The sequence below is a fragment of the Chanodichthys erythropterus genome, chromosome 4, assembly GCF_024489055.1.
Source record: "Chanodichthys erythropterus isolate Z2021 chromosome 4, ASM2448905v1, whole genome shotgun sequence".
Taxonomy (NCBI): Eukaryota; Metazoa; Chordata; class Actinopteri; order Cypriniformes; family Xenocyprididae; genus Chanodichthys; species Chanodichthys erythropterus.
This window is the reverse complement of record NC_090224.1, coordinates 14,259,012-14,286,772: the sequence shown is the minus strand read 5'-3', so window position 1 is coordinate 14,286,772 and position 27,761 is coordinate 14,259,012. Positions and strand designations below refer to the sequence as shown.

At 40.8% G+C, this 27,761-nt stretch overlaps 1 protein-coding gene across 1 annotated transcript in view; it reads right to left on the bottom strand.

Moving 5' to 3' along the window:
• ehd3 (EH-domain containing 3) overlaps positions 1–26,892 on the bottom strand; it is a 32,667-nt gene extending 5,775 nt beyond the window's left edge. The window contains exons 1-4 of the mRNA XM_067383154.1: positions 26,207–26,892; positions 23,164–23,340; positions 21,103–21,200; positions 9,271–9,683 (exon numbers count right to left, since the gene is read on the bottom strand). Of these exons, the coding sequence (XP_067239255.1) occupies positions 9,271–9,683; positions 21,103–21,200; positions 23,164–23,340; positions 26,207–26,433 (915 nt within the window). The 5' untranslated portion in view covers positions 26,434–26,892. The remainder of the gene's footprint in view (positions 1–9,270; positions 9,684–21,102; positions 21,201–23,163; positions 23,341–26,206) is intronic.
• Positions 26,893–27,761: the final 869 nt, after the last annotated feature.

Sequence of the window (27,761 nt, the reverse complement as noted above, 5' to 3'; positions counted from 1 at the left end):
ACAGATCTGGCCAAGGTTACAAAAAAAAAATTCTGCTGCACTTAAGGTTCCTAAGAGCACAGTGGCCTCCATAATCCTTAAATGGAAGACGTTTGGGACAACCAGAACCCTTCCTAGAGCTTTTTTTCGGCTGCACGACTGGTTGCATTCGAGGGAAAGATGAATGCAGCCAAGTACAGGGATATCCTGGATGAAAACCTTCTCCAGAGTGCTCAGGACCTCAGACTGGGCAGAAGGTTTACCTTCCTGAATACTTAGGACCATGTGATATTTTATTTTATTTTTTTTAATAAATCTGCAAAAATGTCAACAATTCTGTGTTTTTCTGTCAATATGGGGTGCTGTGTGTACATTAATGAGGAAAAAAATGAACTTAAATGATTTTAGCAAATGGCTGCAATATAACAAAGAGTGAATTTTTCAGGGTCTGAATACTTTCCGTACCCACTGTATCTAGGAGGTGGATTGCTGTTGAAAAACATTAGCGTGGAATCTGGCCATTACAGCAGGATACTTTTTTATTGTTTTTTTTCTCTATCAAATATTTTAGTAATCAGCATAAATTATCATTCAAAAGCTTAAACACTGAAAATTCATCATGTGAAAGACATTGCTTTACCATGAAATTGGTACTCAAACCATTTAGCAGGCTACATTTTTGTGATATCAACATCAAAGATGGATCAACAACCATTTTGATACCATTTTAGAACCGGTTCCAAATTTCTGGTGATTCAGTAAGAAATGTGCATGTACCTGTGTGCACATTTTAATGTCATTTTAAACCGTTCAGGTGCAAGAGGACTCGCATGCTGTTTTCTGTGCTCTGCACACATCTAAAGCGCGTTCACAGAAAAAGTGATTTTAATGTGATATTAAACCATTCAAGCACAAATCCAAAACGAGCACACAGAAAGAAGCCTCTCATACTGAATAGTGCACAATGCTGAACTGAGTTCCCATTCAGTCGGTCACGTTCGACGTACGTCGGACAGACCGACGAATAGGAATCTCGCTAGAGAGGCCAATCTACTTCGAGTGTAACTAAACGAGCCAATGCACATTGGCATGCAATCATATGCATCAGCTGCTCGCCTCGCAGCGCGGGTATATAATGAGCAGCAGGTGCGTTGCATCTTCAGCTTTTCGCTTCGGAGCCAAACCTTCTATGAAGACAGCTACTGAAAGCGAGTGTGGTGAACGAGTCTCTCTTCAAGACGTCTCTTTGTTGCGAGGTGCAGGCGGACAGCGCAGCAGCGGGGCCGATTCTCCTTTTGTTTTTGTTTTTGCCTTTAATTTGATTGAGCAAAGCTGTAATCAGCGTGAAGGCCGTTCTCACGGCTGGTGAAACGGTGCGCCTAGAGCGCTAAAAAGCTGTTGTTACAGCTGGTAAGAGGAGCGCCTTCAAGGAGAGTGCACACGACAGGCTGCACATTCCCTGTCTGTGCTGCAGCGGCTATTCCCCCTGCGTGCTTCAGCACCTAAAAGAGTCAGTCCTTGAAAGAGCTAACACGAGTAGTTCGCGTCTTTTTAAAGATGTCGTTCTACTTGTGTGTTTCTGGATGCGGTCGTTACCTGGCGCCTCGGGATGGTCACCAGCGCTGTATCGCGTGCTTGGGCTTAAGGCACGCTGAGGCAGCGTTTGTGGATGAGTCATGTACCCATTGTGGGAAGATGACCATCGCGGAGTTGCGGTCGAGACTCCACTTTCTGCAAAGGGGTGGAGTCCCGGTCCCGACGCCTCGCTCCAATCCTCCTCAGAGGGTTGCTGCGAGCGGCGGGGCTGGTGACTTGAGGATAACGGTGAGCGCGCTTCCTTCGGGGAACCAACCCCCTAGGAACCCTCCCCCTCGTGCGCTCCGCAGCCAGTAGAGCTGCCCTCGGAACGTGGTGGACCACCCCAGAGGTGTGTACCATCCGTTTCCTTCGGAGCTCCCCCAGACGACCGGATGTCGATCGCTGCATCGGAGGGTGAGCCTGATACTTCTGGGGAGGATGAGTCGGCGCAGTTGCCTCCTTCGGGGGTGACAACTGTGCCCGACACGGACCCGGAAATGATGGCTATGCTTTCCCGGGCCGCCAACAGGGTCGGGCTCGTGTGGAATCCTCCACCGTGTCCCGAACCCTCGAGGTTGGATGACTGGTATCTCGGGGTGGCCAGGGCTGGTTCTCAGCCCCCCACCCCAGTGCCCTTCTTCCCGGAGGTGCATGAAGAGCTCACGGGCACGTGGACGGCACCTTTTACTGCCCGAAACCGTGTCGGTGGGTCCTCCTCCCTCACCACCCTTGATGGCGGGGCAGCGAAGGGTTACACGCGCATACCCCTGTGGAACGGGCCGTTGCTATGCAACTGTGCCCTAACTCCACCTGGCGGGGGGAGCCGTCTCTCCCTTCCCGGGCCTGTAAGTACTCGTCGGATCTTACCGGCAAGGCTTATCAGGCCTGTGGGGAAGCTGCCTCTGCCTTACACGCTATGGCGTTGTTGCAGGTCCATCAGGCCAAGGCACTGAGGGACCTGCACGAGGGTGGTCATGATCCACAAGTTCTCCAGGAACTTCGTGCCGCGACGGACCTCGCGCTTCGAGCGACGAAGGTTACGGCGCGGTCAGTGGGTCGTGCGATGTCCACTATGGTGGTCCAGGAACGCCATCTCTGGCTGTGTCTTGCGGACATGAGGGATACCGACAAGGTCAGGTTTCTTAATTCCCCCGTGTCCCAGACCGGCCTTTTCGACGCGGTCGAGAACTTTGCCCAACAGTTCTCGGCTGTACAAAGGCAGTCTGAGGCCATCAGTCACATCCTGCCGAGGCGGTCAGCTGCTGCACCTCCACCGCCGGCGGCACCTCAGACTACCCGTCGCCGAGGGCGCCCCCCTGCAGCCGCCCCCGCTCCCGCGCCCCAGCAGCAGCAGCCTCCATCCAAGCGGCGCCGTGGAGCCGGTCGCGGGCGGGGCGCCCAGCCCGTCCAGCCACCCCCCAAGAAGAAGGGTGGCAAGGCCAAGTCCAAGCGGCCCTAGGACGGGCGACTCGGAGATGGAGGGGACTGCTCTTCAGGAGGTGGTGAATGCACCACTCCTTCCCCCGAAGGAGGGCCGGGTGGAGAATCTTTTGTTGTTTCCTTTTGTTCCGCCGCTGGCTCAACGGCCAGCGGTACCCAAATTTTCAAGAAAAGAGCAGTTTCCTTTATCTCCGGGTCCGGAGAGGGCTCGGAGAGCAGTGGGAGGGCTAGAACCTCACCACTCTCATCCACCTCTTCTGTCGCCAGCGGACAGCAGCGAGCAGCAGGTAAGCAAATCCTCGACTGCTCCCTCTGTCCACCCGTGGAGGCAGGTAAGTGTTGCACAGCACACTGTGACCCCGCTTCGGGCCGCCTCACACAGAGAGCCTCCCGGGCCGCGTCCCTGCGTTCCACCTCGCTGCCCCGCGGCGGGTACGCCGGTGGTCCCCTTGGTGCCGCTGGTGCGGTCTCTGGGAGCCTGGCTAGCGCTCCCCAGTCCGTCTCGCTGGCTCCTCCGGACCATCAGGCTCGGCTATGCGATTCAGTTCGCCCGGCGTCCCCAAGTTCAGGGGCGTCCTCTTCACTTCAGTGAAAGATGTCGATGCCCCTGTTCTGCGTGCGGAGATTGCAGTCCTACTGGCGAAGGACGCGATAGAGCCGGTCCCTCCAGCCGATTTGAGGTCAGGGTTCTACAGCCCCTACTTCATTGTACCCAAGAAAAGCGGCGGGTTACGACCGATCTTGGACCTGCAAGTTTTGAATCGGAGCCTTCACAAGCTACCGTTCAAAATGCTTACGCAGAAACGCATTTTCGAGTGCATCCGTCCCCGAGATTGGTTTGCAGCGATCGACCTGAAGGACGCGTACTTTCATGTTTCGATTCTTCCGCGACACAGGCCATTCCTGAGATTCGCGTTCGAAGGTCGAGCATATCAGTACAGAGTCTTACCCTTCGGGCTGGCCCTGTCTCCCCGCGTCTTCACGAAAGTCGTGGAGGGAGCCCTTGTTCCCATGAGAGAACAGGGTGTTCGCATTCTCAACTACCTGGACGACTGGCTCATTCTAGCACAGTCTCGGGATCAGTTGTGCGAACACAGGGACTTAGTGCTCAGGCACCTCAGCCAGTTGGGGCTTCAGGTCAACTGGGAGAAGAGCAAACTCGCCCCAGTGCAGAGGATCTCTTTTCTCGGTATGGAGTTGGATTCGGTCGAACGAGTAGCACGCCTCACAGAGGAACGTGCTCGGTCGGTGTTGAACTGCCTGAATACGTTCAATGGCAGGACAGCGGTCCCACTGAAGTTTTTTCAGAGGCTCCTGGGGCATATGGCGGCTGCAGCGGCTGTAACACCGCTCGGGCTGCTTCATATGAGACCGCTTCAGCACTGGCTTCACGGCCGAGTCCCGAGATGGGCGTGGCAACGCGGCACGTTCCGGGTGCCAATCACTCAGGAGTGCCGCCGAACCTTCAGTCCGTGGTCGGACCCTTTGTTTCTCCGGGCAGGAGTGCCCCTAGAACAGGTGTCCCGGCATGCTGTGGTTTTCACAGATGCTTCTGCCACCGGCTGGGGTGCCACGTACAACGGGCATGCAGTCTCAGGGGTTTGGACGGGACCCCATCTGCATTGGCACATCAATTGCCTCGAGTTGCTGGCAGTACGCCTTGCGCTGAGCCGCCTCAAAGGCCTGCTTCGCGACAAGCATGTACTGGTCCGTACGGACAACACTGCGACCGTTGCGTACATCAACCGCCAAGGTGGTCTACGCTCCCGTCGCATGTCGCAACTCGCCCCCATCTCCTCCTGTGGAGTCGGAAGCATCTGAGGTCGCTTCGCGCCATTCATGTCCCCGGTGTGCTCAACCGTGTGGCCGACGAGCTATCACGAGCTGCGCTGCCCGGAGAGTGGCGACTCCACCCCCAGGTGGTTCAGCTGATCTGGAGAGAGTTCGGAGAGGCTCAGGTAGACCTGTTTGCCTCACCAGAAACCTCCCACTGCCAGTTGTTTTACTCTCTGACCGAGGGAACACTCGGGACAGACGCACTGGCTCACAGCTGGCCCCGGGGCCTGCGCAAATATGCGTTTCCCCCAGTGAGCCTACTTGCACAGACCCTGTGCAAAGTCAGGGAGGACGAGGAGCAGGTCTTGTTAGTTGCGCCTTACTGGCCCAACCGGACCTGGTTCCCAGAACTCTCACTCCTCGCGACAGCCCCTCCCTGGCCCATCCCTCTGAGGAAGGACCTCCTCTCTCAGAGACGGGGCACTCTTTGGCACCCGCGTCCAGACCTCTGGAAACTCCATGTCTGGTCCCTGGACGGGACGCGGAGGTTCTAGGTGACTTACCCCCGAGGTACTTAACACCATCACTTCGGCACGTGCACTGTCTACGAGACGTGCTTACGCCTCGAAGTGGAACCTGTTCGTCGAGTGGTGCTCTTCTAGCCGAGAAGACCCCCGAAGATGCTCGATCGGTGTCGTGCTTTCCTTCTTGCAGCAAGGGTTGGAGCGTAGGCTGTCCCCCTCCACCCTCAAAGTCCATTCTGCTGCTATCTCCGCTTACCACGACCACATAGATGGCAAATCTGTTGGTCAGCACGACCTGGTCGTCAGGTTCCTTAGGGGCGAGACGGTTAAATCCTCCTCGTCCCCCCCTCCATACCCTCTTGGGACCTTACTCTGGTGCTCAGAGCACTCCAGATTGCTCCCTTTGAGCCTTTGCTGTCAGCAGACTTAAAGATTCTCTCTATGAAAACTTTGCTGCTGGTGGCATTGGCCTCCATCAAGAGGGTAGGGGACCTGCAGTCATTTTCGGTCGACGAATCGTGCCTAGAGTTCGGGCCGGGTGACAGCCACGTGGTACTGAGACCCCGGCCTGGCTATGTGCCCAAGGTTCCTACCACTCCCTTCAGGGATCAGGTGGTGAGCCTGCAAGCGCTGCCCTCGGAGGAGGCAGACCCAGCCCTGGCTTTGCTCTGTCCAGTTCGCGCCTTGCGACTGTACATAGACAGAACTCAAAGCTTCAGGACCTCAGACCAGCTCTTCGTCTGTTACGGAGGCCAGCAGAAGGGAAAGGCTGTCTCCAAGCAGAGGATGGCCCACTGGATAGTGGATGCCATCGCCCTGGCTTACCAAGCTCAGGGCGTGCCCTGCCCGCTCAGGTTGCATGCCCACTCCACGAGAGGTGTGGCATCCTCCTGGGCGCTGGCTCGTGGCGCCTCGCTAACAGACATTTGTAGAGCTGCGGGCTGGGCGACACCTAACACGTTCGCTAGATACTATAGCCTTCGTGTCGAGCCGGTCTCCTCCCGTGTTCTCGCCTCAGGTCAGAGGCACGGAGAGGCCCCGGCTTAGTGTCGGCTTGCTGCGCTACATGCGCATTCTATTTCTCCAGAGAGTCCCTACAAGGCAGACCCTGTTGAGTCCTCCGGTTACCCTTCGGCAGCCGACGTGGCGGAGCGTCTGGCGCTAGGCCTATACTCCGTTGTATCCTTGAGAACCGGATTTAGGCTGGGTTCCATATGTGTGACCCTACGGGGATCCCATATGGCTTTTTCCACGGCTGCTCCTAAACGAAGCCCGTGTCTTTCCCTCTGGGAGAACCCATCTCTCACCGAGTGGAGTCACCCCAGTTCTTCCATATGTTGTACAACCTACAAGGTTAGTCCATATGTACTTATCCATATAACTCCTTCGGGGAAGGATATGGCTTCCGCAGCGTTCCTTATCGCATGTAAGGCTACGCTTTCCCAGCGTTATCCAATTGTCGCACTGAGTGGGTTTTGGGAACAACAGTGATCGACCCTCTCTGCGTGAGCCTGGTCCCACCGTCCTCAGGCAAGGGGGTTCAGGTGGCTCACGACAGAGCGCTGGAAGAGGGCAGCCCCTGTGGCGCTTTGGTAGGGATTCCTATTCGTCGGTCTGTCCGACGTACGTCGAACGTGACCGACTGAATGGGAACGTCTCGGTTACATAGGTAACCCTCGTTCCCTGAAGGAGGGAACGGAGACGTACGTCCCGTCGCCACAGGCGTTGTCCTGCTGATGCTGCCGCCTGCTGGGTTCGGCTCCTCAGCGAAAACCTGAAGATGCAACGCACCTGCTGCTCATTATATACCCGCGCTGCGAGGCGAGCAGCTGATGCATATGATTGCATGCCAATGTGCATTGGCTCGTTTAGTTACACTCGAAGTAGATTGGCCTCTCTAGCGAGATTCCTATTCGTCGGTCTGTCCGACGTACGTCTCCGTTCCCTCCTTCAGGGAACGAGGGTTACCTATGTAACCGAGACGTTCTCTTCTGTGTCTTCTTGCACTTGAATGGAACAATACATAAAAATGTGTCAAAATTCACGTAAACACAGTTGGTTATGTCTTAAGTGAATGTAAACAGTTGGCAAAGAAAATGCATAACAGTATATTGGATCCAATTATCAAAGACAAAAGACAGAAAATTCACTCGCTGTTCTTGACTGAATAACTTTTGTAACTATATTTGTAATGTAGCCATTTTATTCATAAAGTGCAGTGTTATTTTACATTTGATTAGTTTCTGTAACAAAATACCTGAAAATCTATTTCAATCATATTTTTTATCAGTTGTATTTATTTGTGCAATTACTAATTTATTTATTTGTTCTTTTTTAATTACTGAGTGTTTACTTGACTTTAATAATGCTTGAAATTTAGGCTAGTTTTTGCTGTGGTATTTTTAAACCATAGGCAAAAGTTCCTTGTTTAAGTGTTCTTTAGTGTGTTGATTTTTTTTAATCTTTTTTTTACCTTATTGGAATCTAAATTAGGAATTGATAAGAATTGGAATCGTTAAAATTCAAATGATACCCAACCAAACATATGATGTTGATTTTCTAGCAATTTTACAGTCCAAATTATTTTGTAAAATCTATATTTTGTATGACGTTTACTTTACAGCGAACTTAAAACTTTTATAACTTGCTTTCACTTTAATTTTTTTGAAGTGCTTTCAAAAACTGCTAAGTGTCTTCTTTCACCAAAAATACACCAACCTTAAGTCTGTGTTCCAAAGCATTCATTTAAGTTCAGATCTATGCTCAAAAAGGGGGTGACAGTTAACAGGTTAAGTCTATCTTTTGTGTTCCAAAGAGAGAAAAAGTCACACAGGTTTGGAACAACATGACGGCGAATACAGAATTGTCATTTTTGAGTGAACTTCCTTTAAATTAATGTGCTACTTTATAATTTGTGATTAAAGCAAGGAAGACTATAGCTCACTCAAGGGCATTTTTAATTATGTCTTTATGGGGAATGACATTTTAACTCATGATCCCATCTTTCAGCACATCTAACAATCCCCACTAATCACTGACCCCTGAGTCAAAGTCAAGGACTTTCTTTGCACGTTCTGGTCTAGTTTTTCAGATGTAGCTTATTTCCTGCACGACCAGTATCTTCTATGACTCTGAGTTCAGTCTTGACAAAAAATGTAGCCAAACATCAAGGAGACACATCAGCAGACTGTACCGTTTGGAAAATGGCCTCATTACTCAGCAAAGTCTGCAAGATCAGACAGACAAAATACCCGTAAACACACAAAGTGCATGCATACACTGCTATTACTTTTACACTAGAGCTATATGCTTGACCACATCAAAAACATGTTGGAACGGCAACAACATGTCAACTCAATAAATGGAGAAACAGAGACCTTTTATTCTGAATCACACACACCAAATATTTTCCCTTTGAACATCAACATATAAAAGCATAAACGCTGAGACTCTGTTTTTGTTCAGACAAAATTTGCTTGCCAGACTTTGAGCATTATGTTAGCCATATCCAGTGTTTGGTTTCAGTAGTGGTTTGGTTCAGAACTTGTCCAGACTTTGGAACTTAAAGGATTAGTTCACCCAAAAAAGAACATTCTGACATAATTATTATCTAACATTCCAAATGCTGATTTTTTGAACACAAAAGGAGAATCTTCCCACATACAAGAAGAGTTCATAATGCTGACTGCTGTTTTTTTCATAGCCATGGTTATTGGAACTATTGCATGAAAAAGAGCTGCATAAATCCAAAATTCTTTTGAGCTTCAAGGAAAAAAACAACAGCTAACGCGTCTGGAGTGAAATGAGGATGAGTAAATAATATATATATATATATTTTTTTTTTTTCAGTAAACAATAATTTCCAGGAAAACCTAATGGTCATATTATAATGCTTTATCAATGTTTGGTAGGTGGGTCATTTGTTTTCTGGATTACGTGTCAAACTTAACAGGTCAAAGTAATAGAAGTTTACCTTAGCGAGACGAGCTCTCTTGATCAGATCGTTGAGCTTGCGAAGAGCAGCGTTGCGGGGCAGCGACTGGATATCCTTGAACAGGTCTTGCTCTTCAGCTTCAAACAGCTTGCGATTGTCTGGAATCAGCAATGGATGTGACCAAAAGGAGCCTATGTAGACACGAATCACCTCAGGTGTGTTGACTATCTTCCCCAGCGACCACATGAGGGCGCCGTAGACGCGCATCAACTGCTGCGTCTCGATCTGGTCGGCCTTGTTGAGCACCACACGGATCTTATCCTCGTGGTTCTTGAGGGCCTTGATCACCTCCGAGAACTCGTCCGAGATGTCCAGCTTGTGGGCGTCAAACAGCAGGATGATGCGGTCCACGCGCTCGGCGAACCACTCCAACACCGCAGCGAAGTCATAGCCTGAAGGAGAGATTGGAAAAGAGATTGATATCCTGTCCAGTATTTACGGTTCACAAAGCTTTCGCACCGGATGAATGCTCGCACAAGAGCGGAGCGGCAGCCTGCCAATCAGAATGGGCAAAATGACCTTGTTAGACCTTGCGCTCAATAGCACTGAAGCTGCTGACTCTTTTCCGAGTATCGTTAAAATGTTCAGGCCTGTTGTGGTTTTTATGATCTAATGTCTGCCAGTTAATGGCTTCTGCAGCTCAACTTCACCCCCCTCTCCAGGGATGCAGCGAGTCAAACAGCAAGTCCACCATTCAAGATGACAGCAAGATAATTCATTTTAAACCAAAGCTGTATTATGTAGAATATTTTGGAAATATTTTAAGTAAATTATGTATTTAGATGCATTAAGCAATATTAGCAAATGCCTTTCATATTAAAAGTCAGTTTAAATAATAATAATGACAGTATTATCCACATTACAGTATTTTTTTTCTTCAAGATAATATAAAATACTGTTTTACTTTTAAAACTCACTACAGTTTATGCATTTTCAGGCATTTCCAAATACTTCTAAGTCAAGTCTGCATCAAGTACTGTAAATTTCTGTATGATTCAGAGTGATTTTTTTTTAAATCCGGTTCTCATTTTAAGGAGCTGCAGACTCTTATGGAAGAGCGTAAAACTAGCTTTTACATTATCTGGGTGACTGCACGTTCAACTTTTTGAAAGGGGTCAGAATCCTTCAAACGAAACCTAATGCTACAGTCTAATTAGTCTTGTACTGCACGGTATGTTATCTCCAAATCAATTTGCATTGCTGCAATGCAACCGTGGATAAAAAAAGACTTAATTTTAGGATGATTTGATTACTAAAAAAGAGGTTATGCCAATGCAATACAGTTAGAATGAATCAGAAACCATGCCATTGTTTCCTAATCAGCCTCAACAGGAGACTGTTATTGTGCAGTATTTGCTTTTAGTGGTGACAGACAAATTACTATCCCACTGGAACCAGTTAAGACACTGTGTGCTAGTGACAGGAATATCATTGCTAAAGAAAACAAAGTTTGCACTGACCTTGAAAAAAAACTTTGAAAAGATAGTACTCATAAACTGGAAAACATTCTATTTTGGTCCCCTCACTCCACCTCTATGTTACATGCTTACGTTTGCTCTATTCATTGCTGTTATTTTTTACTAAAACTAAAACTATTAAAATTGATTTCAGAAACTGAAATAAATAAAATATAAATATTAGATGAAAAACTATGTTGCCTTAGCAACTAACTGAATTAAGTTGAAGCTAAAGTACTAAAATTACTAAAACTGAAATAAAAAAAAATATTACTTAAAGCTATGTAGAAATAATTTAAAAAAAATAAAAAAGATGAAAACATTAAAAAATGAAATATAAAATAAAAGCTTATTCAAAATATTAATACATATTAATAACATTTAAATTATTTATATAATATTATAGTAATAGTATATAAATAATATTTATATTAATATACTATTATAGTATTTATAATTGATATTTTGCGTTAGCTTTTATTTTTATATTTTAAGTTTTTGGCTTTACTGTATCACCAGTTAGGACACACCTGCTGGAAAAAAATATATAAATATTTATGAATAACAGTAATATATTCCACCTTGGAACGTTAAGTTGAAAGGCGTCTGAAAGAAAAGATGATTATTCTGACCAAGCTCTGTTGTTGTGCCATGTCAGCCTGTCATTGTTTTTGTTCTAACATATATCTTCTGTAATCATCCAGCACCGTCAGTGCACTACATTTATACCCAAAGGGTTTTAGCATGACTTTGACAGAAAAGGAGTATATTTCCAAAGTTCTGTTCTGTTGGGAGGAATTAGTGTGTTAATATTTCAAATCAGTGACATGGAATATGGCCGACATAGCCATTTCTTCCACAGGAAGATCCCATGCCTACAGGAATGGGGTGGACCATCCCTTCCGATTTGGCAGTTTCACATGGAGAAGCTTTATTGTCACCTGCAATAGTGTGGTTTGTCTTTTCAACAACTTATAGATCTCTATCCAGTATTGTTGAAACTTCAGACTGAGACTAGCAAACTCTAAGAAAGACAACATCTAAAGTAACAGATACACGAGACAATGTCATTGAGAGCAGGACAATAACAGCGGTGAAACTGGGCTTTGCATTACAGCTGTGATTATGTTGTTGAAGAGGGACAGATCTGAGTGTTAATTTCAGGAGGCGCTGTGATTTCACAGCATGTCTGGAGTCAAGCAGTGCTGGAACTTCATTGGAGTAATAAGCTGCAGGTGTTAACAGTAGTTTGGCAATATCTACAATACCTCCATACGGACATTTACGCAGGCAGCTATAACCAAAGCCATCTTCTGTAGCAACTGTTCATGGAAAGAAAAAGATACAAAGATATCAAATTACAGTAATAGGGAAATTATTATAGAATTTAAATTAGAAATGTCTCATATTCTTCCTTGAGTGACGAAAGTGAGGTTAGGTAGTTCATGGCACTAGAAAGAGAAATAAGGTCTTAAACGAACAGATAAAATAAAAACCAAATACAGATACAGATAAAATAAAAATAAAAAACATGGGAAAAAAGGAAATAATAGAAAATGGTTTTGGTTGATGCTGTGCTGCATTTCTACACTGCAACATCCTGAACTGATGAAGATGCTAAAAAATATGTTAATAATACAACACTAATTCCGGAAATGTTGGGATGTTTTTTAAATTTGAATAAAATGAAAATTAAAAGACTTTCAAATCACATGAACCAATATTTTAGGTAGGCCAATTCAGCAACCGGACTCTTCTACAACGAAGCTATGCTGTTGTAATAGCTGCAGTATGTGTTTTTTCATTGTCCTGCTGAAATAAACAAGGCCTTCCCTGAAATAGATGTTGTCTGGAGGGGAGCATATGTTGCTCTAAAACCTTTATATACCATTCAGCATTCATAGTGCCTTCCAAAACATGCAAGCTGCCCATACCGTATGCACTTATGTGCCCCCATACCATCAGAGATGCTGGCTTTTGAACTGAATGCTGATAACGGCTTCCCTCCTCTTTAGACCGGAGGACAAGGCACCCGTGATTTCCAACAACAATGTCAAATTTGAACTCATCTGACCATTGAGCACTTTTCCACTTTGAAACAGTCCATTTTAACTGAGCCTTGGCCCACAGGACATGACGGCGCTTCTGGACCATGTTCACAAATGGCTTCCTTTTTGCATGATAGAGCTTTAGTTGGCATCTGCAGATGGCACGGAAGATTGTGTTTACCGACAGTGGTTTCTGGAAGTATTCCTGGGTCCATTTAGTAATGTCATTGACACTGACAATCATCGGCATGATTGTGTCAGTGTCTTCGGGCCCTCATCAGTGTCGTCTGAGGGCCCGAAGACCACAGGCATCCAATACAGGTCTTCAGCCTTGTCCCTTACGCAGAGATTTCTCCAGTTTCTCTGAATCTTTTGATGATGTTATGCACTGTAGATGAGATTTGCAAAGCCTTTGCAATTTGATGTTGAGGAACATTGTCAAACAATCTTTTTACACACTCTTTCACAGATTGCCCATCTTTACTTCTGAGAAACTCTGCCTCTCTAAGACATCCATTTTATAGCTAATCATGTTACAGACCTGATATCAATTAACTTAATTTGTAGCTAGAAGTTCTCCCAGCTTCTCCCATTTTTAGTTGAAAATGGTGTTGTGTAAACAGCCCCTAAGTCAAAAGGATTTAAAGCTGCAAGGTGTTTCACATATTGTTGCAATCTGAGCCCCTAACCTTTTTCTAATTAAAGACAAACAGCATCAGGTGTGTGGTTTTGAGCTCTGTGTTGTTCAGAGCCAAGGCATTGACACAGCATTCTACTACAACACTAATGACATTAAATAAACCTTAACCACAAACAGAGCAAGTGATCACTGCGTATCTACAAACCTACACCGGAGCCACTCTCATCTCTTACACAGTCAGCTGAACATATAATACAACAGAACCAGTCCAGTGAATGGATTTGGCAGGAAGTATTTCCTGAAGGAAATAAGGTCTATTTCACAGCACCTGACTGTGGTGGAGGTAGAGGAGAGCTGGGAATGATAAAGCTGCTCTTGGGAGCAGCGCTGGCATGCAGTCAATAGAGCCTTGCAGCTGCAAGCTCAGAAACACGCTGTACTGCCAAACACTTGAAAATTGAGTAGAGGAGAGGGAGAAAGGTATAAGGGGTCCTACGGTATTACAGCGATGATAAGATGAATGATGAAGCTAGTGGCCATTCTCTAGTAATGACTCTCATATTCATCATATGGGCCCAAAACAACAACAACAACAAAACCTGAAAGATATAAGCCTAAAAGTTTAATGTATATAAAATATGTACAATATTTAATAAAATATAAATTTAAAGAATATTAAATACTTTAACACTAGTATGCAAAAAAGCAATAAAGCTCTCAAGGCTAGGCAATATAGCAAATATATGCTGTGTCGATGTTTGTCAGACAAAGTTTATAATGCTTTCTGTGAGATGCCATTCTTGTAATGGATGCATGAAAAAGTGCTGATGGGTGTCAGAACTGTACGGACGTTATTAATGGATTGATCTGGTTGAGGAAGCATCTTTTAGTGCTTGTGCTCTACAGCTTTAGATCGGACAGGTTACTCTTGACAGTGATACCGCAGGTACTGTCAGGAAAAGGAGTTAATCTCACCTAGCCAAATTATGATTATATATTGGGGTCATTAAGATTTTTTATTCAGCAAGGATGCATTAAAATGATCAAAAGTGGCAGCAGACTAACATTGTTACAACAAATTCTCTTTAAAAGAAATGCTGTTCTTTTGAACTTTCTCTTCATCAAAGAATCCTGAAAAAATGCATCACTGTTTTCAACACTGATAATAGTAATAAATGTTTCTTGAGCAGCAAATCAGAATATTAGAATGATTTCTGGAGGATCATGTGACACTGAAGACTGGAGTAATGATGCTGAAAATTCAGCTTTCTTAATTAGTGTTGAATCTTTCTTATTTCATTTTTATATCAACATTTTGTTTATGTCATCATGTTTGAAATATTTCAAAATCCTACAACTTTATTACCAGGTTTCAATTTGACTTTGAATCCCAGATTTTAAATGTGATCTCAGACTTTTGGAACCCACTGCATGTCTTCTGTAAAGCTCTTTACAAACACTACAGTTTTTATGATGTGTATGTTTGAAATAAGCATCAAATGATGACCATGAAAGGCTTGTGGGTGTGCCGTCTGGGACGAAGGCTGAGTAGAAAGACAATAAGAGCAGCTAATTACAGACACAAACAGTGAGTATAAACATAAACACATGCACCTGGATGAACACACCTGGATGAATCCTCCTTACAAACAGATCTCACGGAGCACAGTGGTGTGCACTGGTCTGTGCATGCCACTGAAATTAACCACTGGCTACATGAAGAAGTGAAATGAGCTGCCTGTAGTCATGAATATGAGAGAAAACGTTCCTCCCTGTCATCTCATGTGACTGCTGGAGAAATTCCACAGTCATGCTTGACATAATGAAAGAACAGAGGGCACATGTCAGACATTTTCTCATTACGTCCTGCTAAATACAACCATCACACTGATGTGTAAATGAGACTTAAAGGTGCCCTAGAATTAAAAGTTGAATTTATCTTGGCATAGTTAAATAACAAGAGTTCAGTACATGTAAATGACATACAGTGAGTCTCAAACTCCATTGTTTCCTCCTTCTTATGTAAATCTCATTTGTTTAAAAGACCTCCGAAGAACAGGCGAATCTCAACATAACACCGACTGTTACGTAACAGTACTGTACGCCCCAATATTTGCATATGCCAGCCCAGGATCGAGGCATTAGACAAGGGCAGCCAGTATTAACGTCTGGATCTGCACAGGTGAATCATCAGACTAGGTAAGCAAGCAAGAACAATAGCGAAAAATGGCAGATGGAGCAATAATAACTGACATGATCCATGATATTATGATATTTTTAGTGATATTTGTAAACTGTCTTTCTAAATGTTTTGTTAGCATGTTGCTAATGTACTGTTAAATGTGGTTAAAGTTACCATCGTTTCTTACTGTATTCACGGAGACAAGAGCGGTCACTATTTTCATTTTTAAACACTTGCAGTCTGTATAATTCATAAACACAACTTCATTCTTTATAAATCTCTCCAACAGTGTAGCATTAGCCATTAGCCACGGATCACAGCCTCAAACTCATTCAGAAGCAAATGTAAACATCCAAATAAATACAATACTCGCATAATCCGACGCATGCATGCAGCATGCATGATGAACACTTTGTAAAGATCCATTTTGAAGGTTATATTAGCTGTGTAAACTTTGTTTATGCACTGTTTAAGGCAAGCGCGAGCTCCGTGGGCGGAGAGCGTGAGCATTTAAAGGGGCCGCAACCTGAATAGGCACATATATAATTATGCTCCAAAATAGGCAGTTAAAAAAATTAATTAAAAAAAATCTATGGGGTATTTTGAGCTGAAGCTTCACAGACACATTCAGGTGACACCTTAGACTTATATTACATTTTGTAAAAAAACTAAAAAATAAAAAAATAAAATAGGGATGCTAATTTAACAAATCTGGTTTTGACTCTGATTCTTTACAGGATTAGTTCCAATAATGAAAAAAATGTCATCAGTTACTCACCCTCACTTTCATTCGTCTTCGAAACACAAATGAAGATATTTTAATGAAATCTGAGAGATTTCTGTCCCTCCACTGACAGTCCATGCAACTACCACTTTAATGCTTCAAAAAGTTCCTAAAGAGATTGTAAAACGAATCCATATGGATTAGGCCAATCTACATTTTAACTGATTTAAAAAGAAAATAAATATAACTTGTAAGACTAATCTTAAGGCCCGTTCACACCAAAAACTATAAAGATAAAGATATAATTCTAAACATAAAAGAATAGCACTGTCCACATCACAACTATAACGGCACCGAGAAACAATATCACTTTCAGAATGATTTTTTTTTCCAGCTGATAAACATTAAAAACACTGACAGCCAATCAGAATCCATCCTACTTTAAAGAGCTTGAACATTTAAAGCAGCAGACGACACGTTTAGAATAAACAGAACAATACCATCCTGATGTATGGATGCTAATATAGTTATCATTACAGTTATCATTCTTTGAGAGATAGCCATTTTAGCAACACATGCTTAGATCCAGTGTTCAAGCAGGAAGAAAGATGGCTAAACACTGCTATGAATGTAGCAGATTGCAATTCGGTGTGAAGGTGCCATTAGATGTCAAGAAACTGCTTGCTCTTATCACATGCGCTCATGTGTGAGAACCCTCCAAAAAACTCAATCCACAATTTAATGGCAACTTTAAAAGCTCACAAACAACGTGTTCACTGCAATCAATAGCTCTTTAAAGCCAGAGCTACACAGCCACAGACTAGTGCACGCCAAAATCATTATCAGTCAATTTAAAACCCTTTTAGAACCAAGTGTCTACTCTAGTGCTGTTATTTTTTTAAACAACAACAAAAATATAATTATTTCGATGTTAAAATACTTTTCCTTTTTTCCCTGAAAAACACTGCAATTACAGCATTTGTCAACTGAGTGTAAACACTGTGGATTCACTAAGAATAAAATACTACGCTATCGTTCCAAAGTTTCGGTAGTGTTCAGAGTTCGGTACGAGAGTTCAGTAACATTTTGTAAATATTTTTCAAAGAAGTCTGCATGCTCATCACTGCTGTACACAGTAAAACAGTGATATTGTAAACTATTATTAATTTAAAATAACTGTTTTCTATTTGAATACATTTTAAAATTGCAATCTATTCTGGTGATAGCAAATCTGAATGTTCAGCATTACTCCAGTCTTCAGTGTCACATGATCCTTCAGAAATCATTCTAATATGCTGATTTGATGCTTAAGAAATATTACTTATTACTATCAATGTTGAAAACAGTGGAAACCATGATACATTTTTGTTTTGTTCTTAGGATTCTTTGATGAATAAAAAGTTCAAAATGGCATTTATATGAAATAGAAATATTTATAAAAGTATAAATGTCTTTACTGTCACTTTTGATCAATTCAAAGCATTTTTATTGAATAAAATGATTAAATTCTTCTTCTTCAAAAAAAAAAAATGTTACTGACCCCAAACTTTTGAATGGTAGTGTATACTCTGTATGTACAGAATGAAAATGTATGTGTATAGATGAGATATCTGGAGTATATTTGCTGAAATGTACAGTATTCAACCAAAGCACACTACATGGGACTTTGTTTTGTTTTTTTGTTTTTTACGCAAACACAGATACAAAGTAATGTTTTAATTTTTAATGTCACATGTAACATGACAACATTGTAGCATACTACTGTTTGAAATGATTATCATTGCATAATGCATAAAACTTAACATAATATTTTGGAAAAAATAGTAGTTACTCTAGTGTGCATCTATTTGGTGCCTCTAAAGGCACAGAAATGACACACTTCTGCTTGAACTTCTGTTTTGCTGTAGTACAGCAGGGCAGGCTCAAGTATCAGATGATGACTAATTTCACTGTCAAATTAAAGTGCCTACCTTTAAACCTACAACTACTACTTTCTGCGCAAATGTGAGCTTCTAAATATTTGTTCTATGAAATCACATCTGAAATGACCATGGGGAGCCCGGCTCTTGGCTCTGACCTCAGAAACATGAGTGTATGTAATCCTCTGGCTGTAGTTGGGTCTGTGAGGCTCAGTGTGGTGGAAGGGGAGTGACTGGGTAAAATGAAAAGTGCTGATGCCAGGAAGCCCAGCGGTAATACTATGGCCACTATGGCTGCAATAGAGTTTTCTGAATGAGCGATGAAGTAACCATGTGTTAAACGCTGTTGTTACAAGGCCATCTGTACAGTAATTCACCTACCTACAAGTTACTGAACTTTCATATCACTGAAATGTCACAACATTTATATATGAAAGTAGAGATGCACCGAAATTAAAATGGGCCGAAACTGAAAAATTCAGGATGCACTTAGATAAAAACCAAAATAAAAAAAAAAGCATTAATAATTAATCAAATTAATTAATCAAAGTTATTTAATAAATCAACACTCATATAGATAAACTGAGTTCTACAAACACTGCACACAAGGCAGTTTTTATATCAACTTTAACAGAATTGTTTCTACTTCAGATTGTTGGTGAAATATAAACACTTAAATGACAATAAACTGCAATAACTTGTTTTCATGACTAATTTATTCAAACATACATTAAATAATGAAGACATCGCTAACAGGTTGAGTAAAAATCGAATGAATATATAATACAGTGCATATCTTACGCTTCTCTAGAGTTACTTTTTTCTAGCTAACTAATGAGTTTATATGGATACTGAACAGCTTGCTTGAGGTAAACGTTAAGTGACATTGTATAGCCTACAAGCTGTTTTATTGACCTCTTTCCCTGGTTGAAGAACTGATGGAGTGATTATATGAGACAGGATTCATTTCTGTAATTTGTAATATATCTTTCAACATTCCTTATGCTGTTCACCCGTGTTTATTTCTATCTGTAACTAGAAGTATAGAGGAAGATATGATTGTTTAATGTGCGCTTTATCCACTGAGGTGGCTACAGTGATCTGTCACACCGTATTAATGAGTTCCAAAATGTCTGGAGAATTTTATAATAAAATCGACAGAATTTTAAAGTGGAGACTTTGCTTCATATTAAAAGTGACAAAGCACAAATCTTTTTGCGATTATTGGATGGCTACAAATGTTTAGCGAAGCTTTGTTCACGCATACAGACTAAAAGATTTTAGAACCACATCATTACTGATGAAAATCAAGTGATATTGTCAATCCAGAGCTAGTGTACACAAAGCTAAGTTTAACTGTTGCAGCTTATCCACATTGTGTGCATGAAATAGACGATGAACACAGTTAAAACGTTAGGAGCGCTAATTAAATGTCTGCTTCGGTCACTGATTTCAGCCCTCCAAAACCATTCAGCCTGGAACTGAATAGCTGTTTTAGCTGAAGATTTTCAGTAGCCGTAATTTCAGAGCATCCCAATATGAATGTTTAGAATGCTCGACAATGCATAAAATGGAATGGAGGTTTGAAAAAAAAATGTTATATAGCCTACTCTAGGTTTAAGAGTCAAAGATTATTAAAAAAATGTTTTAGTATTATAAAACCAAATCAGTAACAAAATATCTGCCAAACTTGATATCCATCACTAGTAGCAAACCAGAGAGCAAAAAAGCACAACCATTTCTTGATACAAATACAGCTGTGGTATAAAAAAAAAAAAAAATGCTTATTTTGGTGCCAACTCAAACTATTATTTGTTTGTCTTTTATGTTTTATGCATTATTTTTTACTCTATAAGGCCTGTTATGAGGACATTGACTTTTCCATCTAGTTCACAAGCCAAAACAACACCCTTCATCTTGATAAAGCCTCGCCTCATCATATTCTAAGACTTTCAACACATCACAATTAAAAACAGACTGAAACTTCAGTTACACAATACACCATCACATGCTGGTGCTTTTCATGAGAAAATCACAAAGACAAATACTGAAAAAATTATAATCACTTATTTTCAAGATCAAGTCTTGTGGTTCGAATTTCCTAAGGAAAATCTTTTTCAGTTGACGCCACAGGGAACAAGAACTAGCATTCAAATTTGAAATCACATGATCTTGATATGCTGTTGTACTTTGAAAACATTCTAGGACTGGTCTAACCAACCAAAACTATACTAAACCACTAAACTTACTAATGTATAAAATAAGAAACTTGAAACATCTAACCCTTAATATTTCATTATTTCCTGCAAAATATTACACATTTAAATGCAAAAACCAAAACAGAACAAACGTATAATGAAATAAAGGTTTGGCAAATCCCACATAATTACATTTGAGACGTTTTGGGGAAGTCAAGGAGAAACTGCATGTAGATCTTATATCACGTACACTGTGGTTCAAAGGTTTGGAGTCAGTACGATTTTTTTTAAATACTTTCATTCAGCAATGACACATTAAAAAAAAAAAATCAATTAGCTTTCAACATTGATAATAATAAGAAATGTTTCTTGAGCACCAAATCAGCATATTAGAATGATTTCTGAAGGATCATGTGACACTGAAGACTAGAGTAAAGATGCTGAAAATTCAGCTTTGCCATCACAGTATTTTTGCTATACTGTATTTTTGATCAATTAAATGTAGCCTTGGTGACTATAAGAGAATTCTTTTGAAAACATTTAAAAATAGTACCAACCCCAAACGTATATATAATAGCTCCTGGTTGAGTCAAAAATTTTCCTCTGTGCACATGCATGTTTATGCATTTTGGCAGTCGGTTACCTCTGCTGATCCTTTGTTTCTCTCCGCTCAGGATTCCTGGAGTGTCAATCACACTGATGCTCTCCAGAACAGGATTGGGCAGCTGGGCACACACAAACCTGAAGGCCAACCCAAACAAACAGGAATCACACTCAAGGACACCGCAATCTTACTTTATCCCACTTTCTACACTTTTACACTTCATTCTTGATTTCAGCTTGTGCTTGTTCTCTCTTTAAAGTGAAAACATACATGTGTTACTGGAGCAAAACAAGCTCTCTATAAAAAGTCCTAAATATCCAAAAACTGTGAGTGTGAAGTTGCAGTCATGGAGCAGAGTGCCATAAATCATTATTTTGTTACCATCTAAGCCTGTAGTTTGACCAAGTTGGGCATGGTGAAGCATAAAAAGCAAGTAAGACTTAACATTTTTATAGCCTGGAAAAAAATGTCTGCCCTGAGATGCTTTAACAGCAAGCCAGAAAGTTGTGTGCATGGCTTTTGCGGCTTAGTGTGTGAACTAGGCCCAGAAAAAGTGTGTCATGTTTTGAAATGAATCGCTAGGGACCTCAGGCTGTGGAAACTTTTTCCTAACATTATTTACTTTTCTTCTGACAGTTCCTATTAGAACATGTTGGACACAAACAACTTGAAAGAAGAGAAGCATGTACATTTACTGAAGATATGGCACCAGACCACACGCTAGTACAAAATATCTAGCGGTTTAGGCCAAATATGAACGTTTTAAGCAGGAGAATTATTTAATATTAGAAACTACTCAAAATCAAACATTAATCCAATGATAAAATAACCATGTATCGTCAAATAATTTGATGTGTAATTATATGCAGTAGTTTACACCACGTACACTGAGCTGCTGCTATTTGTGCATTCATAAATGATATACATATCTAAAAATATATCTGAAAACCAGGGCAGTTGTCTCAAGCATTTCAAATTACATAAACCCACAGCCAAACAGAGTGCATGACAAGTAATATCCCATGAGCATGTTTACTACCTCCTTGTATAAAACCGTGAAGAGAAAACAGCATTTCTTTGCAGAAAGACCTCAGATGTTAAAGAGGAATTTCACACAAAAATGAAAATTCTGTAACAATTTACTCAACCTCACGTCATTTCTTTCTTCTGTGGAACACAAAAGAAGATATTTTTTATCCATACAATGGAGGTCCCAATATATTTTCATATGGACATTCTTCAAAATATCCTTTTACTGATGAAAGTCAGTCACACAGGTTTGGACTGACATGAGGGTGAGTAAATGATTACAGTACTTTCATTTATGGGTGAACTATAATGCTGGTCTTCTGACAAAATTGCAAAAAAAAAGAAAAATTTCAAAAACATGCAAGCTTTGCGATTGCAAAAGGCAAAGCGGCAATTTTCTCAAGAGTTTTACTGCTGATTTGCACAACAAGCAGAGCAGCCTGCCAAACCCTCAGAGTACTGTGTGCAGCACAGACCACCTGCACAAATAATCACATGCATGCGATTGCATCCTTAGGGATGTTTCATAAAGAACTGTCGCTCTATCATGCACACTTTTACTGTTGAGTAATTTTCAGACTGTGAATGACAGCCTGTTTAATATGCTTGGTGAGCTTGATGGTATGATGTTCTCTTATCTGTCAGTGGCTTAATCATGTGACGGGAGGTCAGCGGATCGGACAGCAGGAGGAAACTCAATCATGAGAAGGAATGTTGCTTAGTGCCTGCCCCCCTCTGTGATGTCATCATGATTTAGGAAGACCATGTTACTTCTGCCAATCTCAGCCCAGGCTAAAGCTCTAAAGGCCCTGATATAGAGTACTTCAAGCGAAATAGAAGAACGAACTGAATCATGCCAAAACGAAGTTCGTTAAGGAAACATCCCGACATTAGCCTAAGCAGCGTAGGTGGCATTGGGATGTTCACTAACAGTATATCGCTGCTCACGTGTTTCGAACTTCTTCGAAAAAAACTTCAGGGCCTTAAATGTTTGACTCTAAAGTTTGGCTGAACCACGTTCATTTCAATAAACATGAGAACTGAAGTAAAACATTTTTGTTTTAATTCCACCTGTTAAGGAAGGCATTTCCAAAGGCGTTGAGCTTCCGAAAGGGTTTTTTGGGATCCACAACCAGTGCGTTTCCTGGTATTAGTCCCTCCATGTTGCCATGCATCACTGCTATGAAGGAGTCAGTTGTGGGTTCTGGACCAATCCGCATACCAGGGAAGTCCTGCTCCAGGAGATATCTATAAAAAGAGATTCATTTAGATTAAAGCACTTCAACATTTTATGTCCTAACTTTTCTTTCTTTTAAAATTTGTCACAATTCTAAAACTTAGATTCCAATATGTTCCCAGACTTTGGGATCTATTCCGGTAATGGACACCTCATGTAAGACCATGTTCGCATGATTTCTGCTGCTGTTAAAGGAACACTGCTAAGATCACAGTCTAATAGAGAATGCGAGTTTGCTAAGATAATGTTTACTCTTCTCAGCCCAGAGCCATTCAAACAAACCCTGCTGTGGACATGTGACGGCACTGAGACTGTTTGGAATACAGCGCAGGTCAAAAAGAGCTTGAGTAACTACAGGACACTTGGCCTCAGCTGAGAACTTATTAGCTGCAGTTTATACCAGTAACACAAGAGTGTAAACGGAACACTGGCGTCATTTGGATGTTTTGCCAAGGCCAGTGTATCTAATACAGAGGAAGCTATCTATCGCTTTTCTGTAACCCTGAAACAAAATTAAAACAAATCTGTCCCCGACTCATAATATACACTACAAAATCGATAAAAAAAAAATTAAGGTGCACAACTGATCCTAATAAATGTTTCTTGAGTACCAAATTAGCATATTAGTATAATTTCTGAATTTGATCATGTGACACAATGAGAGTATGACTGCTCCCTCATATCACTGTGTAACGAGTTAAATGTGTAATTTTATGTTGTAACATAACTATATGCTAGTGAAATGGATGTTTAAATGTTTTTTTAAAACAAAGTGACGAAGATGAATTAGAGCACCACTTTTGCATTATGCGAGCATGTTAAAAATATTCAATGTTAAGCATGAAACTTCAGTGTTTCATGGGCTCTCTCACATTCAGGAAACATACAGAGAAAGTTGAGCATATTTTCTTTCATAGTTATGTGTTCAGTCAGCAGAACAGACACTGTGTCCACTGAGGCTCTCACGACCCTTATGAATAATGCACAGGAGGAAAGAGAGCCAGAGCGAAAATGAGAAGGCACATTTGTTACTGCTAGTGCAGGATAATACCGAACTCTCACATTTAAGACTCACCCGAGTACAAACATGTACTCGATATTCAAAAAATCCCAGATAATGAGATTAACTACAGCCAATGACATTGCATTTTATGATGGTTATGAATCAGAAAATAACATTCAGAAGGTTTTTTTATGTTTTTGAAAGAAGTTTATGGTTAACATAACAAGGCTGCATTTATTTAATAAAAATTACAATAAAAACGGATAATATTTTAGATATTATTACAATTTAAAATAATTCTATTTTAATACATGTAATTTATTCTGTGATGCAAAGCTGCACTTTCAGCAGTTTTCAATGTCACATGATCCTTCATAAATCATTCTAATAAGCTGATTTGCTACATGAAACATTGAAACATTTATTTTTATTAATATTGTCAGTTGTGCAGCTGAATATATATAATATATATTATTATAGCTCTACATTATATTATAAATAATGTTGAAACCATATTTTTTAGAATTCTTTTTTATAATTTATTTGAAAATTAAAAAAGATTTTTTGTAACCTTGAAAAAAGTCTATACTGTCTCTTTGAACAAATTGAATAAGTTTGAATAAATAAATGACATTTTTCTGAATAAAAGTATGAATTTCTTTCAAAAAATATTTTTACTGACCTAAGAATTTTGAACAGTTGTGTAATTTATGGTTAAAAAGGTTGACTCAAATAAAATTTTAGCATTATAAAATTGTTTTTAAAAAAATCTACAACTTGTTAATGAATTCAGAACTTTTGCATATAGACCTACCCAAACATTCAAATAACTAGCTTATAAAGTACTAACTTTAAGCTATTTTTTAACTTCTCAGTCTGAATAATCTTCAGGTTATTCTTAACAATGTTGGAATGACCACATGATTTCTTTTAAAATGGATAACCCGTACATCTCCATCCACATTTTCTACATTCTGGGACCTATTAGTGAGAAGTTACTATGGCAATGCTGGAGTCAATGTTAGTGTCTCTTGTTGCCTGGGGATCTTTAGTAGTTTGTTGCCTTTCATTTTGGACCCAAAAGCCTTAAATAACCCTGTAGACAAGCATCACAGCACAGCAGCGACATTGTGTCATACAGATACATCTTAGAGCTGGAGCCAGGCCTGTTCTGTTTACAAATTAACCATCTCTGTCTCAGCTAAAATTATGGTACTATGTTAAACTTTCTTTAGCATGTACCATCAAGGTCTATATTCAATGAACACAGAAATTCTCATGTAAACAGATAAAAGATAAATCTGTACCACTGAAGTCATCAAATATAGTGGTTTATAGGATTGTGAGGAATCTTGTATGGAACTTGAAAAACTGGTTTTATGGATATTACAAATAAAACTGTGACAGTTATTCAAATTTATACAAAATATGGAAGAGGTGGTGTTTCAGATGACTATTTCAATTAAATCTAATGGCAGAATATGGAAAGATTCTCACAGTATGTATGTTTGTTTCACAAAAACTAGGCGTGTGACGCACAAAATATTATTACATGCATCTTGTTAAATATTATATTTTTCAAATTATTAGAATATATTCTCATGAATAACATTAATAAAATTAAATACTACTTAAAACTGCATTATTCACTGCACATGAAAATAGAAACGACAAAACTTAGGTTATATAAAAATATATTCATACACATTCATTACATCTTACTCATGTACTCACAGTATAATGCTTATGCATGTATGACTTATTCTTCATTAAATATTTTATGAAGTGCTTGATTTTAAAGTTTCCTGACTGATGTCCTTATAGTGCTCAGGACAACAGTACCTGTTTAACAGGAGCCAAAACACACATCATACCTTATAAAGCTGGTTTTGCCAGTGGAATACTGTCCCACCAGGAGAACCATGGGTTTATTGTCAAAATCTGCATCCTCCAAAGCGGGTGAGTGAAACTCATGGAATTTGTAGTGCTCCTCCAGTGGAAGCAGTTTGGTTTTGTAGAGCTTCTTCAGTCCTTCACTGACAGTCTGGAAGACTTCTGGATCTTTCTTTCTCCTGTCATCGGTTCCCAACCAGCTGAACATGATGCAACTCGAGAATAGGCAACCTTACACGATTATTTCTGTTTTTCTTGGATAATTATTTATGCACCAACGAGTCGTATTCAAATGAATGGATTTTTTTTTCTGACGTACATGTATTTAATAGTCCATTGAAAAGGTTCCCTTGTCTCTAGGCCACTCACGACACAAAATGCTCACAAGACTAGACCATAATTACAAAATATAATGCATTACATAATATTCTGCGTATATGTCATGGTCAAAAACATGGCTAAACAGGCAGATTTTCATTCAGGCTTTGTTGGAATAAAAGCGCGCGCCGCTAAACGCAACAATGTATCATTCAGCGAACGCAAGAGATACACTGTTGGAAATTTGAAAGAGAAAAGAAAACGAGCGCGAAATTCTCCAGCAGAGCAGATTCACTCACGATGACAGACGTCCAAAGGCTTCCCACTGCAGCAGATTTAAATGCCAGTGCGCTGGAGAAACCCGACACTGGAGGAAATGCCCCACTGCTGGCAAAGCCCCACCCAGAGCACAAGAGCTCAGACAGGGATGCAGCGCCATGGTTGCGGATGGTGATGGTTGGTACTGCTGCTTTCCTCTAGAGAGATTTTTATTTACATCATGCTTGGTGAATAAAAACACCCTTTAAGGATGAATATAATATAATATAATATAATATAATATAATATAATATAATATAATATAATATAATATAATATAATATAATATAATATAATAAACAATGGCTTGTATCTCTAGTAACAAAAAAAAAAAAAAAAAACACAATATAAGAAAAAAATGCATTATTTATCAGCATTTAAATTTAATCACAACATCCCATATACATATACTGTACTATATTATCATATCCAATGTATAAACCTAAACCAAGTGTGGTTGGAAATGTCCATCTAGTGGTAAGTCTTTGTGGAGCAACAAACTTAATGAAGCATGATAATGAAGCATGTAAAATTTCAAGAAGGTTATAGAAGAAACTGTGTGCTCCAAATAGGTAAACAACCTTTTGCTTCAGACATAGAGCCAAAAAAGTCAATGCAGACATACAAAGAAATTGCTAACCACACTCTGAATTAGATCCAGACTGGAGAAAGTCTGGCAAAAACATTTTATTTTATACACTGCAAAGTGGAAAAAGTGAACATGAAATAAAAGCTAGACAAGCATGAGCAAAAGTTTCAGTACATTGCTTTCTTCAGTGCTCACCTATAACCAAACAGGTTATTATATTATATACTGTATTATATATATAGTCTATATTATAATATTGTCAGGGTTATGTTAGATTTCATTGTTTTCACTGATGTGTTTCCTTGCAGTTT